Source organism: Ruditapes philippinarum, unplaced genomic scaffold (genome assembly GCF_026571515.1).
Source record: "Ruditapes philippinarum isolate M1 unplaced genomic scaffold, ASM2657151v2 ctg1975_1_1_1_1, whole genome shotgun sequence".
NCBI classification, from domain to species: Eukaryota; Metazoa; Mollusca; class Bivalvia; order Venerida; family Veneridae; genus Ruditapes; species Ruditapes philippinarum.
In genome coordinates this window covers 135,416-154,224 of record NW_026864515.1, presented here as the reverse complement: position 1 = coordinate 154,224, position 18,809 = coordinate 135,416, and the positions used below count along the sequence as shown (strand labels likewise).

Here is an 18,809-nt window from a genome sequence, read left to right as displayed (position 1 = left end):
CATATCAATTTTGCCTATCAGAACAAGTTTTTAAATTTTCATATAAATCAATACAAACAAGGATTCAGACTTCTTAAATCTAGTAATTCTAAATTTGAATAAAAGATACACATAGGAGTCTCTGCATACAAACATTACCATAGCCAGCTGTCGACAGCAGATTCTATCTATGTAACCAATGCAGACCAAGATCAGCTCGGACTCAGTCATGCTGTCTGATCATGGTCTTCATTGTTTTCTATTCAGTCAATAAGTATTTTGAAATTTTCCCTCAAAGTGATGAATGGTTTTGTCTGGATTGAAAGATGGACAAGTTGATCCATGTTAATAAAAGATATAAATGAACAATAAAACTAGATTTTACTTGAACAATTATTGCTTAATTAACTTTATTGTATTTTCCAAGAAAGAAAACAAATTTTCCTTTTCTGGAAATGAATTGAAACTTGTTTTTGAAGCAAATTTCTATCATACAAAGAGAAGAAAATAAATAAATTAAGAAATAGATTGGTAATTAAGTATGCCAAACTCTCAAATTTACCCTAATAAAAGTGGGTCAATAATCCAGATGTAAATAATGATTGAACTTTCTTTGGATAAGATTTTTTTTTTGGGGGGGGGGGGGGGGGGGTTGGTTTTACGTCACCTCAACACAGTATAGGTCATATGGCAACAGTAGAAGAAGACCTCAGGTGCCCTTAATTCTATGCATTATTTTTAGGCACGAACAGGCACCTGAGTAAGAACCAAGAGGGTTCTGTAAGCTGGATAGCTTCCTCACATGAAAAAATCCAAACTTCCTGTCGGGGTACAAACCCACAGTGGTGTGGGGGTAAGTGGTTTGAAGTCAACAACCTAGACCACTTGTCCATGGATGCCCCAAATTGATATTATAAATAAAAGAATCTGAATAATAATGGTGGTAAAAATTACCATTAATAGCTTGGTCATGTGCCCTAAATAAACTCTTTTTCCAACACCCAGAAATATTCCTGTCAATTTAAAAACAAAAAAGTCACTGTAAGGAATGTGCTCTTTTACAAATTTTTCATTTAATCACTGTATGGAAAGAGCTACTCCTTTGCTTTCAATAGCAGGACATTTATTTCTCAGTATTGGAAAATACATGGTTTTAATTATCTCTGAGACAAGACGAGGTACAGCCTATAGTCTGCCTGTTATCATGTGATATATCAGATATTGACTTTAAAGCGCGCATAGCAGCCAAGAATTTGTCATTTACGATAAGGTATTGCAGAGTGTTCAAGGTGATAAGATTTCATTAAATAACTGTTATTTGTTTATAACTAAGAACTGATTTGGTGTGAAAAGATATTTACTTTTATGTCTAACAATATATGTTGATATAACTATGTTGTGAACAGTGGCTGGACAGGAATTGTGGAAAAAAATATATGATTAACAACATATATGATTGAGTTACACAAATTATAAATATAAAGTGTGCATCATATAAAAAAGACTGAATGGAATGGACAAGTAAGCGAAGTTTTGAGAAAAGTAACATTTCCATTCGGAAAAGGCAACATACAGGCAATATGGGTGTATTACACGAGATTTCACAACAATCCCAGGTCAGTTAAATAAAGCTATTTTCTCTTTTTTTGGCAAAATTTGACAAAGTTGAAGTTTTAAAATGAATTTAGCAGTCACGGTAGAGATTTTGTTTCTTTCAAAATCTGAAAATAATTTTTGGTGCTAAAGAAAGCAATGTATGATATGTATAATTGCTATCCAGGAACTTTGATAGGTATATACCTTAAGAATAAATTTCCTAAAGATTCAAGTATATACTTCTAGAATGAATAACCTTATGATATATATTGTTAGAAATAACTTTATACAAATCAAAGCTTTTTTATTTAATGTACAATTTATATTCTTCTCAATTTTGTTTGTATGTTTTCTTTTTTGACAAAATTCAAATTCTTACAGGTGACTGAGTTTATCTTTTAAATCAGTACAAAGTGATAATAATTTATTTTTTTAGTCTGAAAACAGGGTATTTAATAAAAAAAGTAATATTACTAATAAGTGGTGAGAGAGTTTTAGGAAGGTTAACATAAGAAATTAAGACTTATTTTTGAATATGCACTTTCAAGTCTACATACTAGACAAACCAGGACTCAGGTGTCATTGGTGTTTTAATCATTTTAGTTGCTTCTGTAAATAAGTGTGAGCATTGCAACACCTTCAAACACCCTTTGCTTTTAAAAGTCTTATCTAAGGGGCCAATTCTTTCTTGTGAGAAAGCTATCCAGCTAGCTTGCGGAATGTTGGTGGTTCTACTCAGGTGCCTGTTTGTGCCTGATTTAGTAATGCATGGAAGGGCACCTTTGGTCTTTCCTCACCAGTAAATCTAGTTAGTCACCATATGACCTATACTATGTTAGTGTTACATAAAACCTAATCCGAACCCCCTCATCCCCCACCCCCAAAAACAAAGTCTCATCCTAGAGACTTGGCATGGTGAAGTTTCTAGGGATCAAAGTTCAATATTATTACCTCTAGATTTTTGACCCACTTTTAATAGGGTACATTTGCCAGTTTGGCATACTAATACCTGATCACGCATAAAAAAAAGTATTATATGAATGCTAATAGACATTTATTATCGATATGATTTGTCTTTTAAAGATTGACCAGTTGTGGGAGTTCAGTGCTCCAAATCTTCTGGTGAGACTTAATTACTGGAGTCTTTGTTTTCTAATGGCCATTTGAGATTCTTAACTAGAAATAGACTTACTACTGTGTATAAATAATTGAAATACGGCAATAGCGCTGCAAGGATTAGTAAAACCATGAAAGCTTTTGTTCTTTCGCATTGACTTATAGAATATTCAACTTCTGTACATTGCATACAAGTGAACATGAGTAAAGACATCAAAGGGTTCAGGTTTATTGCCTTGCTAAGAACAAAAGAACTAGGTAAGTTGATGTCATTAGCTGCTTTAACCTTAATTGAAGAGAAAGGTCTTAAAGAGCTTTTGTTGAAGATATTATTTATATGGAGGTGAGCAGCAGAACAGTATCTAATGCATTAAAGCATGTTTGCTAACAAAATCAGGGCAAAGCCTTTGCTAAATTGTGAAGACAAAACCATGGGAAAGTCATATGTCACCTAAGTAATTTAATAAGGGTTCAAATTAGCATGTGTAATGCTATGAGGTCAAAGCCTTTGGTGAGGTCAAAGCCTTTGGTGAGGTCAAAGCATTTAATGAGGTCAAAGCATTTGGTAATACAAAAGAGGCTTACACTACCTTGTAACAAAGTTTCATCACATTGCATTTATCCCTGAATCTGCTAATCTGTGGAATGGTATTGCCCTGCTTTGAATTTTGAGCAATTCCTTAAAATGTAAGGGACTTTGCTATCAAAATATAAAAATTGGCAACAGTTTGAGCTTAAAAAAGATGGTCAAGGCAGATTAGTTTTGGTTCCAGCAGATTAAGGGTTAAGTTTGGAGATGAAAAAATCAGGGCAGTATATCTAAAGGTAACATGTAATGGCAAAAGCCTATAGGTACTTAAGTATACAGCAAAACATTTTGAATTCACTTTAGAATCTGACTTTGACCTATATGGTATATTAAATTTTAACAATTATAAATTATAGAAAAACACTTTGGATGGTGATGGGGTTTTAAATTTTGTGAAACGTGCTTTTGTGGCACGTTCCCTCATATTATACTCAACAAACCTGCTGTTACACTCACCCTTGGAGACAAATTATATAAATGTCAAGTTCATGGCTGAATGTTGGAATGGTTTTTTTTATGTATTTATTTTCTCATCATTACTTTGAATTGTGCTAAGTCTCAGATAGAGTCAAGTTCAATTATTTTTTTATTGTTATGTATAAGGCAGCTATAATAGAAAATTGTTTCTCATTGATGTGTATTATAGAGAATATGTTTGAAATCACATATTTTCTGTTAATGTATATATTTGAGAGTTTGTTTGTTCATTGTCAGGATTAAAACATTTTCAAATACTGTCGAAACGTAGTGCCTGTTGGCAGTGACTAATTCTGCACAAGGGACTAGTGCAGACCAAGGTTTGACAGCACATCTGTGCCGTCCTCCATATCTCGACAAACTGCTGTTCAATGTTTTAAAATGTTTCATCTAAATTAATGAATGTTTTTTCCAAATTTTAATGATGAATAGTCTCAATATGGACAATTTAGCTAGGGTAAGGTTTACAGATATTAAATTTCTCATTGTAGAATCATTTTAATAGGATAAATCCTCTTAACATTTGCTGAAGCCATCCAGGGGTTAGGTTTATGAATGGAGATTTCTTAGTAGGACTTACTGGGGGTCAACAGTTCATGTAAAGATCAAAGTAACACAATTTTTTCCTGGTCAGTTTGATTGCTGAAGATATAAAGTACAATATTATTAACATATTATTGCCAGAGATATTTTGTTATTAGAATCTAGTGGAACATAGATTAAAAAAGAAAAGAAAATTCAATATGCTTTAGTTACTATATAACTGAGATTAGTTAGATATTTTACAATGTGCCAAATCCCCAAACTTCACACACATAAACTAGTCTCACAAAGACATCCAGAAGGAGACAAAATATTATTATCACGTAGCCTTATTTAATAAAAGCCCTTTAATTAAAGTGTTGATATGAATACCAGTTTTAATATTTAAAATATACAATATATCAACTTCAAAAATATTTTTTTTGCGAAGAATAATACAGATCTTAAACTTACGGTACTAATCAGAAAACTGTTTGTTTATTTTTAAGTTGTCTCTTATTTCCATGGGGTTCTGTCAATCATTTGACCTAATTAATTTTCCAAGAGTACAGTACTCTAATGTCTGGCAAGAACTCGCAAACTTAAATGAAATCATAAAATTGTCTGATCAAATGAAGAAAATGCGGTAAAAGCTAGGGAACTGATATTTAAGAAAGGCTGTTATCATTTGTCTTCAATTTCAAAGCACCCTAGAAACGTTGGCAGCTTTAAGAGTGTCTCCTCTTTAAAGATGTCATTTCTGGCATTTAGGCAGCTCTGTAATACTTTGGTCGTAACTTAAATGTTGAGAAGTCCCCAAGGATACTTGGCACGTTTTTCTCCGTAATATAAAAGATTAATGTTATCGCAAACTTTATAGGTCAGAAGGTCAATTTGTTTGTCTCGTTTAATAAGGTTATTAAACAGATTTAAACTATACACCAGTGTGATATAAAGAAATTGCAAGACAAAAGAACACTGATGTAAAAGTTTTTGATAAATGTGTTGCTAAGGTGCCCTTGTCATAAATTATATCATAGTTGAAGTAACGAAAAATTTCCAAGATAAAGATGTAGCATAACAACCCTGGGCAGCAGTATTTTACTTCAGATGTAAATATGTCAATGCATAATTATTTACCTCGCTAAGCAATAGTGATGAGCCTTTTAAGCGTCCAATTTAAGTCTCATCGGGAATTCTGCCAAACTGCAATTAATATCAACGTCATCATGTATATTGAGAATGATTTGTTCCAAAGACTTTCTATAAGAGCAGTTTAAAAACATTCTGCATGTAAAGGGTTCAAATATTTATTGTAAATGTCATGTTTCAACTTTTCAGTCTTCATCAGGACAAACAAATTATAAAATGAAACTTGACGTCAAAGGAAGTATGTTATTGTTACGTAACAACTAATAATTTGTATAGATATCACTACAATTATTTTTCTTCGACATTCTGTACTTAATGTACATATATTTTGAAGTAATCAAGTTTGATTGGAAAATACATGATGTCATTATATTTAGTCAATTTTATACAATTGACAGTCAGTTTTATACACTTGACGCTTTTTTTATGGCACCTGTCATGAATATTATCCCAACATAAATAAATCTGAGAAAAAATCCATTAACTTCTGACAAGCTGTCTTAAAGGCATGTTTCCCTTTTGCAAAATCTGTATAATCTTCAATGTTATGTTCTGTTGGCAACAAAGGTATTTCATTTAAGTGCTTGGCATACTCATAAATTTAATATTTGTGACAGAAATGAAATAGAACATTCCTAGAATGCTATTCAACTTTGTAAAACCTGTTGATAAAATGCTGCAATCTGGTTGGTTAATGTGGCAAGTGCGTCATTATTTGTAATGACAGGGAGAAACAATTAATATTTGTATTTGTTTTGTATTATGACAATATATTAGCACTGATTTTCCGAATATTTGACGTTATGAAAGTGATCGAAGTGGGAGTTTTAGGTGCAAAAATGTTTCGCATTTTGCACATGGATGTGAATTTCAATGCAGAAATAAGAATTTAGCCTTAATATAGGCTAAAATAGTTCAAATTGTTTTGATATTGACCTTCAAAGCATATTTTATCGAAGAAAACAAAATGTAAAGAAATTGTCTACAGAACTAAATTCTGAATGTTTTAGCAGGTAATTGGTCTTTAAGTCGTTGAAAAGCAGAATTGGAAATATTTAGAACATAATTACAGCACATTTACTTTTGTAAAATGCATTTAAAATTGTCAGATTGTAAAAGCCTTCTCTACTTTTAACCAATTATACATTTATTGTATCGTCTAAATGGGATTCAGTGTAATTTCCCCCCCGAGTCTATTAAACGAGTTGCGTCACTGAAGTCGTCTGACTGTTTTATAAGGGCGACCGAGAGACATTGACATTGACATTATTTTCATTTCACGTGTATTCTGTCATTATTCTTAATTGCACTGGTGTTGACATAGTTTTCTTGTTAAAAATAGGCTAGAAAGTTGTTCAAAACAGCATGAAAATTTATTCAACATATGACCGGGTGAACCCGGAGTCTTTTTCTGATTTTATTGTCGTTTTGTTTTGTAAATCATTGTTAAGGAAATCTGAAAGATTGCTTCTCACCGACATTTTACTATTAAAACAAGCCGGACAGTCTTGTTACATTTTATAAGGCAGTGGACTCTTTGTATTTCAATATAAGATTCTTTGGGTTGCTGACCTTACCCTGTCCCCTCTTCCACTTGTTGTTAGTATAATTGCATTGACTGTCAAAGACTGTATTTAGTATCTAAGGAAAGGAAAATATCCAGCTAGCTTACAAATGGTCAGTGATTCCTTTTAAGTGCCTGTTTGTTAAACAGAACATCTCTTGCAATAATTTTACATGTTATAAACCCATTAAAAACATTGTGAAAAATAGGTTGACAATAAGCATGCTGAGTTTGCTTTTAATGTCCTTGTAATGGCCGATTTTACCATGTTATATTGTTGTGATGACTTAATGACTTCTCATCTGATAGTTTGACATTGACCTTCGATGATCATGTGACTTTAGGAAAGCAGACTTTTTCTCCATCGTACAAAACCTTATTAAGCTGGATTTATAATTATGACAGCCATATATGGAATTCTTAGGGGAAATTATAGCCCATTTTTACATCCTATTGTTTCTCTTTCATAACGGCTGACATTCCGCCATCTTGGCCATTCTGCCATTCTGTTTATTTTCTGAACAGTATTTACATAATGAGAGATTTATTGGTTCACAAAATTGTACATTTTTTGTTTAAAACTGATTGTTTCTGAACAGAAAATTTTGTTTTTATGAGACAAATTTATATGCCTGTGTAAACAGCAATTTAAAAGAAAGCAATTTAATACAGTGTCATTGTGCCTTCAAGGACAGTAATTTTACAGTCTTATCAGCAAGGGGCAACAACTTTTTACTCTAACTTACAAGGGCAGCAATTTGACAGTCCTGCCAGCAAGGGGCAACAACTTTTCACTCTGGCTGGCAAGGGCAGCATTATTATATTTTAACCTGCAACTTAAGGCAGCATTTTAACTCTTTATTATAAATTTCCTTACTTTCTTACTAGTAAAAGCATTGATTTTACACTATTGCCACCAAGGGCAGCAACTTTTCACAATCATCCTCAAATACATGGTATGTGTGATCAACAGCATATTATGTTGATTCTCACCCTAGAATTACAAAATTTACTTATTAGTCTGAAGAAGAAAGGGAAAACAAGATTCATTCAGGACATTTCCCTTTTTAGGCAATCAAAATGGCATAATTCCACATTTCCTTTTTAGGCAATTGAAATGGCATTGTTCCAGTCTCTGCTACAATTACTTAACATGACTTCATGACTTTTAGTGTGATTGTAATGAGAAGCTGTTCTCGCGAAGAATGAGTCGTACTTGTACAAACATCTTGTGTACTATCTGAGGGCAGGAAGGTATTACCAAAACAGCACCTGTTCAACTTAAATCTGAAGCTTTTCATATACACGAATTACACATATTACAAATTGGGTACTCAAGCATCATGGCTGTTATTATGCATGACTTATTTTAACCCTTTGAAAATATATTAGAGGTTTTATCTGACTGGCATTGATGTCACTTAAGTACAAGGCCAGGCCAGCCAGCAAATCTGGGAGGAGGAGTCTGATTTAAATCTTATGATGTATTACTAAAACTTTACTATTCTAGCATTTTGATTTAATAAAACATCATAATATAGTACTGAGACAGTTCCAAGAGTGCAACTGAAGTTCATTATGTAAATTTAGCTTAGTCAAGGTGTTTTTTTTGTTTTTTTTTAAAGAAGTTCATCAGCTGATTTGTTTCAACATGTGATTTGTAGTCAAATTGTAATCACATTTTATTTTTTATATTATAGTCTTTGACCAAGTCATTATTGCAGGTGCAATGTGAAATAAGTGTGCTATAAATGTCACATGTCGCATAAATGTCACATGTCGTATTTAATTAGGTCAGCAGTCCGCTGTTTAACATGTTCAGTAAGCAGGCTTTATTTTATGTTCAATCCGCGCTAATTTGTTTTTTGTCTCTAAGTCGCAATTATAATTGGATTTTTGTCTCCCTTTGCCACTAATTGGATCTCTCATATTATTGTTAAGATGGACAAAGAGAAATCTGTTTGTCAGCTAGATGTTTTTTCAATTTCCTAGTAAATCAAAGAAATTTTGAAATCATTAGTTAAGTTACGACTGGGGAAAAACTAAATGAAATGCGCTTCTGTTTTATTTTGAAAAAATAATGCTTTAGAGTTTTGGCTTTTAATTGATTAATTAAAAGATGATTTATGCTTAAAACAAAAAACAGGAACAGGTGTTTTGTAGGAATTTTGAACAAAGGAAAAAACCGGAATTCCTTTCACCGGAGGAGTTTTAACGTATAAAGTTATCTAATCAATAAATTGCGAAAGTTTTATTGTAAGACTAATGAGCTTAAGCATCACGAAGATCAGATTGTACTCTTTGCAGTCATAAGACCACGTTATACACGTGAACCAGATTAATTTATCACGTGAATTGAAAATGCCGATGCTTCCAGGATGCTTCCAGAATGCATACAGTTTAAGTTAGATTTCATGCACTACCTGACGTTGGCCAAGCACTGCTTCTCAAACAATCGTAGGTTTGTGCTTAGAAATTGTTTGATAATTTATGTAACATGCAATATTTTAAACCAGCGTTTAAAGTACAATCATGTTATAATATTACATAATGGTTGATTCAGTCATGTGTGTTCAGTCTCAACTGCTTTCTATAAGCTCAAGCTCAGTGGACAAAACTGATTTAAATCTCTAAAATAGAATTTACTGCTGGCTACATCATTGAATAGATGTAATTGATAAAACTTGGAAATCTTTAAGGATATTAAGTTTAAAAATAGATCAGTTACATGCAGTATCATTAAGATAAGTTCACTTTTATTGCAAGAAAAATTCTCTTCTTTACCGAGATCCTCTTATGTATATCCTCTTTATAAATATGTACGTGTGCGTATAGAGCACGTTTCCAGGTATGGTGTTTTGTAAACACCAGATTTCTATATATAGCAATAAATACCTGGAGCACGTTGTTTGGCTTAAAATTTTAATTCTGTCGATTGAATTCTCAACTGAAGATGGTTTCATTTTCTTATGTAAATGATCTGCACTATATTAGTTCTATTTAAAAGCCTGAGTGGCACTAAAGAATGGTGAAAAGTACTATCATATTTTCTTCTTCCTAAATTAATTGTTTGAGTTGATCAGCTCATTTTGCCAAAAATGATATGAACCCAAAAAAGGTTATAAATACAAAATTGTTTTTTATATAAAATCTGTTTAAGAAATTTCTAAGAAGGGTGAAATTTTCATTTTGATTATGTCATATAATTTTACTGATTTAAACTCTGTATTTGTGAGACACATGACAGCATGTTTTTAAGATGATATACATGTACTGTAACATGCCTATCGTAAGACACATATAACTATGTATGTATATGTAACTTTAACGAGAAAAGGTTAATATATCCGTACGTATTATATAAAAAAAATATCACGTTTTACATAAACACATGTCACAGAAACACGTTTAGAAAGAGAAATCTCTATTGTGACACTATATGAACATGCTATCATATAATAGGATTTAACTTATAATAGGATTTCCGGTTTTATTTAGCCTCGTGAGCTTTATATTTCCTGTGCGATAGTTATCAGTCTGCATGTCATATTACTCAGTCACCACTTTAATTATTATTCCATTATAATATTACATTGATATTTTTAAAGAATTTTTTTTTTGATCAAATGTTTGAAATTTAAGACAGATCGGTCAGTTAAGACAACTGATGTGTTTCTTGATTTTAATCTCAAAGTAAAATGTGTCCATTTAAATTATTTTCATTTTGAATGCCATGTTACAATTTACCTATGGTTTTCTTATTTTCATTTTGATTGCCATAATTTTACCTATGGCTTTCTTATATTTCTTGATAAGAAGGTGTTTTCAGTTTGCATGCCATGTATTTACCTATGGTTTTCTTATATTTCTATATATATATAGGTGTTTTTCAGGCAAGCTATCTTTTGAATGCTTAAAATGGCCGACAGGTCAGCGGCAGCGTGGCAACTGACCTGAATTGTATTCCCTTTGACTTTCTTATGCCACGTAACATAACATTTCCTTTAATGTTAAATTGTGACAATTTTAATTGTAAGGAGGTTCATTTCACTTAATATTTGTTTTCATTGGCTCATCTATTCATGGCATAAACACTGTATCGTCTTCAACTTATTACTGGTTCAATGCATATTCAGTAACATGCAGCTGAATATTGTTTCCTTTGACTTCGGTATGTGATGAAACTTAGAACTTCTTTTAATGTTTTGATACTGTATTGATTTCAAGGCAGTCCATTGCACTTCAACAATTTGTTCTCATTGGCTGAAACTTTATCGTCTTAAATTCAATGTTACTGGTTCAATGCATAATTTTCACAACTTACCTCGTTTTCTACATGTACTCGTACTGCCATTTGTTGAATGATTAGCCAACGTCAGATTTGATATTTAAAAGAAAAAATGATTGTCATGAAATTCAAAGCAGGTGGTCTATACACTTAATATATTGGAAAAATTATTGAAATGTTAATAATTAATAATGATACACAACACGAGTGACTGGATAGAAATGAAAGAGAATGGCACATGGTCTGATTGTCTTTCAAAATTATGAAGTTATTAGCAGATGATGCCATTTTTAGCTTGACTATTATATATATAAAAGAGGGAGCACTCTCATCATAACTTACAACTTACCTAGACATTGGTATCCACATCTGCATCATACCTAAATGGTGAAGTTTTTTTCATACCTATGGGCAAATCTTGTTAGTTTTTCAAAGTGTGACAAAAACCAACACATTGCTTAATTTTTGTGTTATATGATATAATTAAGTTTATAACACTTTTAGAAAATTATGTGTAATCACTTTTGTGGAAAAGAAATATAAATACTGATAAAGTCAAAGTAAAAGATTTATTTATTCATATAATGTAATTTGTATATTTCACAGAGTTTGGATTGTGTTGATTGTGGGCCGCAGGATATGGTTGACATAGTTCGATCACAAGTGTGTCCGCAGTGTTTGAGTCGTAGACGTGAACGAAGGGAGACAATACAGGAAATCATTGATACAGAGATGAATTATGGGAGAGATTTAAACATCCTTAAAGAGGTTTGTAAAATTCTATGACTGTATTAGATTCTTTTGTTTGTTCATATCGTACTGTTGATTCTCTAAAGTTATGTAACCAGCTATGTATGGTTGATGGGATTTTAGAGTAAGTTTTGGTTTTAGAGTAACCAAGGTTTTTAGTGTAAATACGATTTTAAGAAGTCATTGGGTACAATGCCTATATTAGATCATAAATATGCACGGAAAGTATAGTTTCCATTTTTTTTCTTATTTGATATTAAATTGAATTTCACTGAAATTCTTCTTCAATTTGGGCGAATTTAAAGGTGCACATAAAAAAGTATGTAATCATCAATTTTTTGGCTCTACATGAAATAAAACAGTAAAAAAGGTGTTGTTGTTTTTTGTTGTTGTTTTTTTATTTAAAAAACTTAACTATCACAAAAAAATTTCTCTGGTTTAACATGGAACAATTGACAATTTGAACATGTGTTGAAGAAAATTTGTAGAGAATCATTGAAATAATCCAACATACTATTTGTATTATGTTTCAAACATTTTTTCAGGAGTTTTATAAGCCAATAATAAAAGCCGGTTTGCTCAGTAAAGAACAGTTAGATGCCATATTTCTCAACTTGGATGAATTACTACATGTTAACAAATATTTCATCACAAAATTAAAGTCAGCAGTCCATATGGCCACACAGAATAATGACCTTGTAAGTGTAATATTCAATATTTATTTGGCTTTATGATGTATGATTATGTGGGACCTTTAAGTGGCCGACTTGTTAAGGTTGCTGCCATTGAATCATATGTCCCTGTAAGGCTGTGGGTTTGAACCCCCATGGACATTTTGGATTCTTTCATGTTGAAAAGATTCAAGTCCAGCTAACTTGGATGCTCAGTGATTTGAAGTTCTGTGCTCAGGTGCCTGAAATAATGTACAAAAGGACACCTGAGGTCAAATACTCCCAATAAATTTAAGTAAAGCTAATATGTTGCCATAATGATTTTAACAGTTAACAGTGTCTACAGTCATATTAAATCCCATAAATGAAATAAAACACTATAAACTTTAGGGTTCATAGAAATGTAAAACCTTTATTATTTGCTTTTTATACTCATTTGATCGATGACATTTATACTCTAGTCCCTAGTCATATTTAAGTGTCTCTTATATATGTGTCCTCTATATATGTGTCTCTCCTATTAATTAAAAGGTGTATTCTTGTAATAAATATCATTATTATTTAGTGATGATCTTATTTTTTTCCAGGAATTAGCAGATGTGATGATTGGTTCCATGTTTCTAGAATCATCAACAATGTTTCTAACTTTTGAAAACTATTGTGTTAATCAGGTAAATGATAAAATTATTTCACATAATATGTATTCTTTATTGACTAATTGCCTAACTTTAAATTGAGTTTATGCCTAACTTAGGTTTTTCCATGTCAACCTTTGGTTTTTGCATGCCATATTTATTTGATTTTATACCCAACTATTATCTAGATATAGTTATTATAAACTTATAAAATATACATTTTTAAAGTTAGTGCATACTTGCCTTAAATTACTTAAAGACAATCTTGAGTTACAAAATATAACATTCTTCCTTGCTTATTTATCATATCAACTGATGAAGCTTATAAAAGCTAAAAATGTTTTGATAAATTGTGTTAGTTTGATCTTTTTATCCTAACATACCACCAACAATTTCAGGCTCAAGCTCCGGTCTTGTTAGAACAACTGGAGAAGGAGAAAGAATTGTTACGTATATTTCTTCAAGTTTCGCAGAATGACAATCATCAGTTACGACGCATGCACCTCAAGTCTTTTCTAATGGTTCCGGTGCAGAGAATCATGAAGTATGTAAATTTATTACACTGTTTTCATTTATTTACTTACTATCTTTTATTTACCCCTAAAATCTATCAAATGAACTTGCCCAGCGTTGAAAATAGAACTGTCCATTTCTATTTCGATCAAGGGATATTGATGTCAAAATGCTAAAATAAAGTTAATGGTAATTGACTATCTGGTCTGACTTTCAGGCAGTGAAGCCTAGCTTGGCTCAATACTGATGCCCTACTCACATTGTCAGCATTTAAAGTGAAATGAAATCATTTTTTTAGATTTAGTTTATTTTTTCAAGTGTTTTGTTCAATTTTTTTTTTTTGTCAACCACAGGGATGAAGTTCAAATTTGCAATCCCCTATTTGTGAGTCAGGCATCCTATATCATATGGCTTTAAAGATTACATGGTCTTCATTTTGCTATTTCTCTGTTAATTGGATTGTCTACAAATAAATGTGATAAAAAAATCTTTAAATTGAAACGAAACAAATAAAAACATCACAATTATATGATATCATGTAAATACGTTTATCATTTCTTGATATAGTTGTGAGTCATGCACCCTAAATTATAGGGCATTAAAGAACACATAATCTTGCTTTGCCATTTTTCTGTTAATTGGATTGTTTACTAATAAACACGATAATCATCTTTAAATTGAAGCGAAAAAAAATAAACATCACAATTATGACATCACGAAAATGCGTATATCAATTCCTGATATTTATTATACGCCTATAAAATATAGATTGAACCGCTTTCCCCCCCAGTAATTTTTCCTACAGACACCTTAATATTATTGCTATTTATAGTAACATACGTATATAGTGAAATTATTGCTGTAATAATTATGTGGTTTGACATTTCAATATTATAACATTTCTTGGAAATCGGAAATGGTTTTAGCCATATATATTGCATCTTACCGAAGACACTTGTCAAATTATAGCATAATCTAAATATGTAGACTTGGTCTAAAAGCTTTTCATAACAAGTGGTGCGTTATTTAAATAAGGCCGTTAATTGATATTGTAGTATTCGAGACAAGGTTAACGATGACGTTCACGTAACTCATAACTTGATTCTTTTTTGTTAGAATATATGGAATATGATGCCATTAAGTTGACCAAAAATAAACATAACTTTATAATATATGTATATGATAATAATTGTGAATAAATGAATGAATGAATGTTTGCATTTATATAAGTTTGTGGATAATTATATATGAAAAAAATGACTGAATAAATAAATCTTATAATTAAGTGATGTTTCTATATTTTGTATATAATATAATTATATATCTTTATATATATTTGTTCCTTCTGGGGCTATTTGTCTCGATCTACTTTTTTCACCATATATGTGTATAATTATACAAATATATTTTTTTTCCAGATACCCATTACTGTTAGATAGACTCCATAAAACGACACCTTCGAGTCATTTGGACAAAAATTCCTTAAAAGAGGCGAAGGATAAAATTGAAGATATTCTCGGACATATAAATGCAGTATGTCAATTTCTTGATTTTTGTAGTTACGAGTACAATAATATTTGCGTCTGCAATTAAATGTTTTCCTGGAAAGGAATGACTTTTTCAAGGTTAGCTTTTTGAAGGTCAGTGGTTATACTCGTGTGTTCGCTATTCGAAATATTGTACAAATCTAAGAGAAAGTCCCCACATGACTTAGCAACATGGATAGTACCTTAAACTTGACTTTTTCAATATTGGCTACCATAAAAAAACATGATGAAAGATCGTATGATATTTATATTCTTGGTTTTATTGATGTATAATAAAAACCTCACAAGAAACTGTTGTTATATGATTATATTTTGATTGTAGAAATCAAGAACAGTGAGTTTCCGACAACGAAAGCCTTCCCAGAAGTCTAGTCAGCATTGTAGTGTAACGGAGAAGATCGAGGTATCGCGGGTTGCCTTGGAAACGTTACAGTGGAACCGTAAAGATGTCTGTGATGTGATTACTAGTCAGTTACAAATAACACAACCTGTCGACCATTTATGGGCGGCGAAAAAATGCAAAAACTACAAGTTTACGACCGTTTATGGAGTTCTTCTCACCCTTATGCAGGTATAAATTAAGTCATATGATTTTCATGTGTTTATGTCAAATCATTAGGTAATCATTAGTGTTAGCATTTTGATTTTAGTGGTGCTGAAATCAGTTTCATACAAATAGCTTTGATTGTTGCCATAACATCTCTATTTATAGATGAGTATACCTTTGATTTACTGGGTTAAATAGGATTGGAGGTCTATCAAAGAATGGAATAAGTGGGAGAGATTTTAGTTTTATGATGCAGAACTACTCTGAAATGGAACTGCTAATTGTTTATTTAAAGGATTTTCAACATCGACAACAAATTCAATTCCATAATGTTTAGATTCTGGACATATTACTGAAAACATAGAAAAGTTATAAATTAACACTGCTAAACATAGAGGAATTAAAATTAAGTAATTAACTAATGGTTTATTATTGTTTTTTCAGCAGCCAAATGAAAGAGGAAATGACAACGATATTAATAATATGAGAAACAACAATAACAACAACAATAACAACAATATGGAAAACACAAACTCTCGTGTAAAGAGTGCAGCTGTTGTCTTCATCAAGGAAAAAAGTGGACGTTACCAGGTGTCTAGAGAACCCTTCATGCTTGAAAAGTGTGTCGTAAGTCAAGACCCAGACTACCACGACGTTTTTGAGATATTAGAGTGGAGTAAAGAAGCTTTTCTAATTAAGGTAAGGACCGGTGTATTTCTGTATTTTACTGAAAATTCGCCTTGCATTTCTGTTAATCACTGCCCAGCTAAAGAGACTTGTTCATCTTTCAATCTGGACAAAACCATGCATGATTTTAAGGGAAAATTTCTGAGTAGTGAACAGACATAGATAAGTCTTTACATGTCTGCAATGGTTACATGGGTATATGCATTTACTGCGAGCACGCTAAGGTTTAATGAAAATACAATTTTTTTATTTATTTTTATCTAGCCCGGCTGTCAATCAGTTTATTTATAAATAATCCAGTAGTTAATAAAATTTAATAACAACTTATAAGTCTCTTTTATGATGAGCAGAAAGCACAAAAAAATGGAAATGGGGTGTTCTATGCAATAGTATTCAAAATCATTGTTTGATTTTATAGTTTAAAAGGTTAAGTAAAGAAAGTATGGGTTGAAAACGTGGTCAATTTTTAAAGGATATATTTCCTGATGTTTTTAATACCTGATATTTCCAGACAAGTTATTGTATCCTTAAATTTGATGTTTCCTTCTTTTTTTCTTCAAGGCTGACTCACCTCAAGAAACGAAACTTTGGGTTCAGAATCTTCGACAACAAATGAACAATCTGGGTGTTTGGAGAAAACGAAGAAATGCATTACCAAACATTTTGTTAAACCACCATTCATGAGTTGTGTACTTTTACCATGCGCGTGTGTGTGAACGAGAAAATAGACGCTGGAAGCCATTCATATGTGAGTGTTTGCAATGACAACGACACCTGAATCTGTGGAGAACAATCGGGGAAGAAGTCATACAAATGATTGAAGTAAACATGTTTTTTGTTTTAATCATACAGATTTTCTTACTTCCATGATTTGGAGAATGATCTCACAAAGTTGCCTGAAGAATAATGAAATATTTTGTCATACTTAGAGCAAAGGGGAAAAATGAGATTATAACTTGATTTATTATTCTTTACAAGTCACGAAGTGACAAATATTGAAAACAGTTTTGACACGAATCAGATATTTTGAATTACATAACAATTCTTGTGACCTTATCATAAACATATACAATATTTGCTTTTGATTAAATTATTTTGCAACAGAAACATTGGGATGGGTTCTCCCCTTATTTTTTGGCACCAGGTCAGATTTTTCATTGCACCATTCTCTCCTTGGAATTGATTAGACTTAGTGCAAATACATGGTAATGGACATTATGCAGACAGTACTTGAAAAACAGCAGATAATTTGGCACAAATGCAGAATGTTTTTTTTCCTTGCATGTTAATATCAATCAATGGACAGTATATCAGTGAGATATTGTATATACAACTCCATGTGTAATTTTTGCTAAAATAACTTACTGAACATCACGTTTAACATAATATTTTGAAGCTTTTTTGAAGAATTGTTATCAAATAATTTTACATGGCACCAAAATACAAAAAAGAAAACAATAAGATAAATGAAAAAAAAACAAGAGTTAAATATTCAAAAATAGTGAAACAAATTACTACAGTAAATTTCTTCATTTTATCAGTTGGTGGTGAACAGTTTGTTGAAATTACATTTTCTTATAGGCTTAACGCCAATGGTTGCTTTAACTATACAAAAAAATAACAAATTCAATGTTTGATTAAATTTTAATTATAGTTAAGTTAAGAAAGTATTGGAAAAAATAGAATACAATTTGAGATGTAAAGAAGGCATTTTTCAGACTTCACATAAGACACGGTGTTTGAATGGAGCAGCATTTGCATGTCATATTTTTCATGGTTGACATTTTTCATCTGCTCATTAATAAGATTGGTTGATTTTTCTGTGCAAAAATGGGTATAAAAGATACAAGATATTGTAATATTTTCATACTATTATTTGTAAGAAAATTGACAGTGATGACTGACTGTGATATTTATTGTGATGTAAGGGCAGATTTCTTGTAAATTTTGTTTTAGATATTTGTTTTAAGACTCATCATGGCATTTGTATTCATAAAGTTATTCAAGGATTTTCAGAAAAATATTTTTAAAAAATTTCAAAAATATTCAAAGATTTCAAAAAAAAAGATACATATTTTTTTTGATAGAGCTAATTTCCAAAGACAATCATGGGTTTTTCGTAAAAAATATTTTAGAATTTAAAAAGATTTTTAATTTCTTTTTTTAGATATTCAAG

The 18,809-nt window shown here is 31.3% G+C and overlaps 1 protein-coding gene across 1 annotated transcript in view; it reads left to right on the top strand.

Moving 5' to 3' along the window:
• The window catches only part of LOC132725851 (uncharacterized), a 43,789-nt gene extending 25,857 nt beyond the window's left edge, over window positions 1-17,932 (top strand). Inside the window, exons 7-14 of the mRNA XM_060711035.1 lie at window positions 11,890-12,051; window positions 12,579-12,731; window positions 13,292-13,375; window positions 13,738-13,883; window positions 15,271-15,385; window positions 15,722-15,970; window positions 16,391-16,645; window positions 17,195-17,932. Coding sequence (XP_060567018.1) covers window positions 11,890-12,051; window positions 12,579-12,731; window positions 13,292-13,375; window positions 13,738-13,883; window positions 15,271-15,385; window positions 15,722-15,970; window positions 16,391-16,645; window positions 17,195-17,317 — 1,287 coding nt within the window. The 3' untranslated portion in view covers window positions 17,318-17,932. The remainder of the gene's footprint in view (window positions 1-11,889; window positions 12,052-12,578; window positions 12,732-13,291; window positions 13,376-13,737; window positions 13,884-15,270; window positions 15,386-15,721; window positions 15,971-16,390; window positions 16,646-17,194) is intronic.
• Window positions 17,933-18,809: the final 877 nt, after the last annotated feature.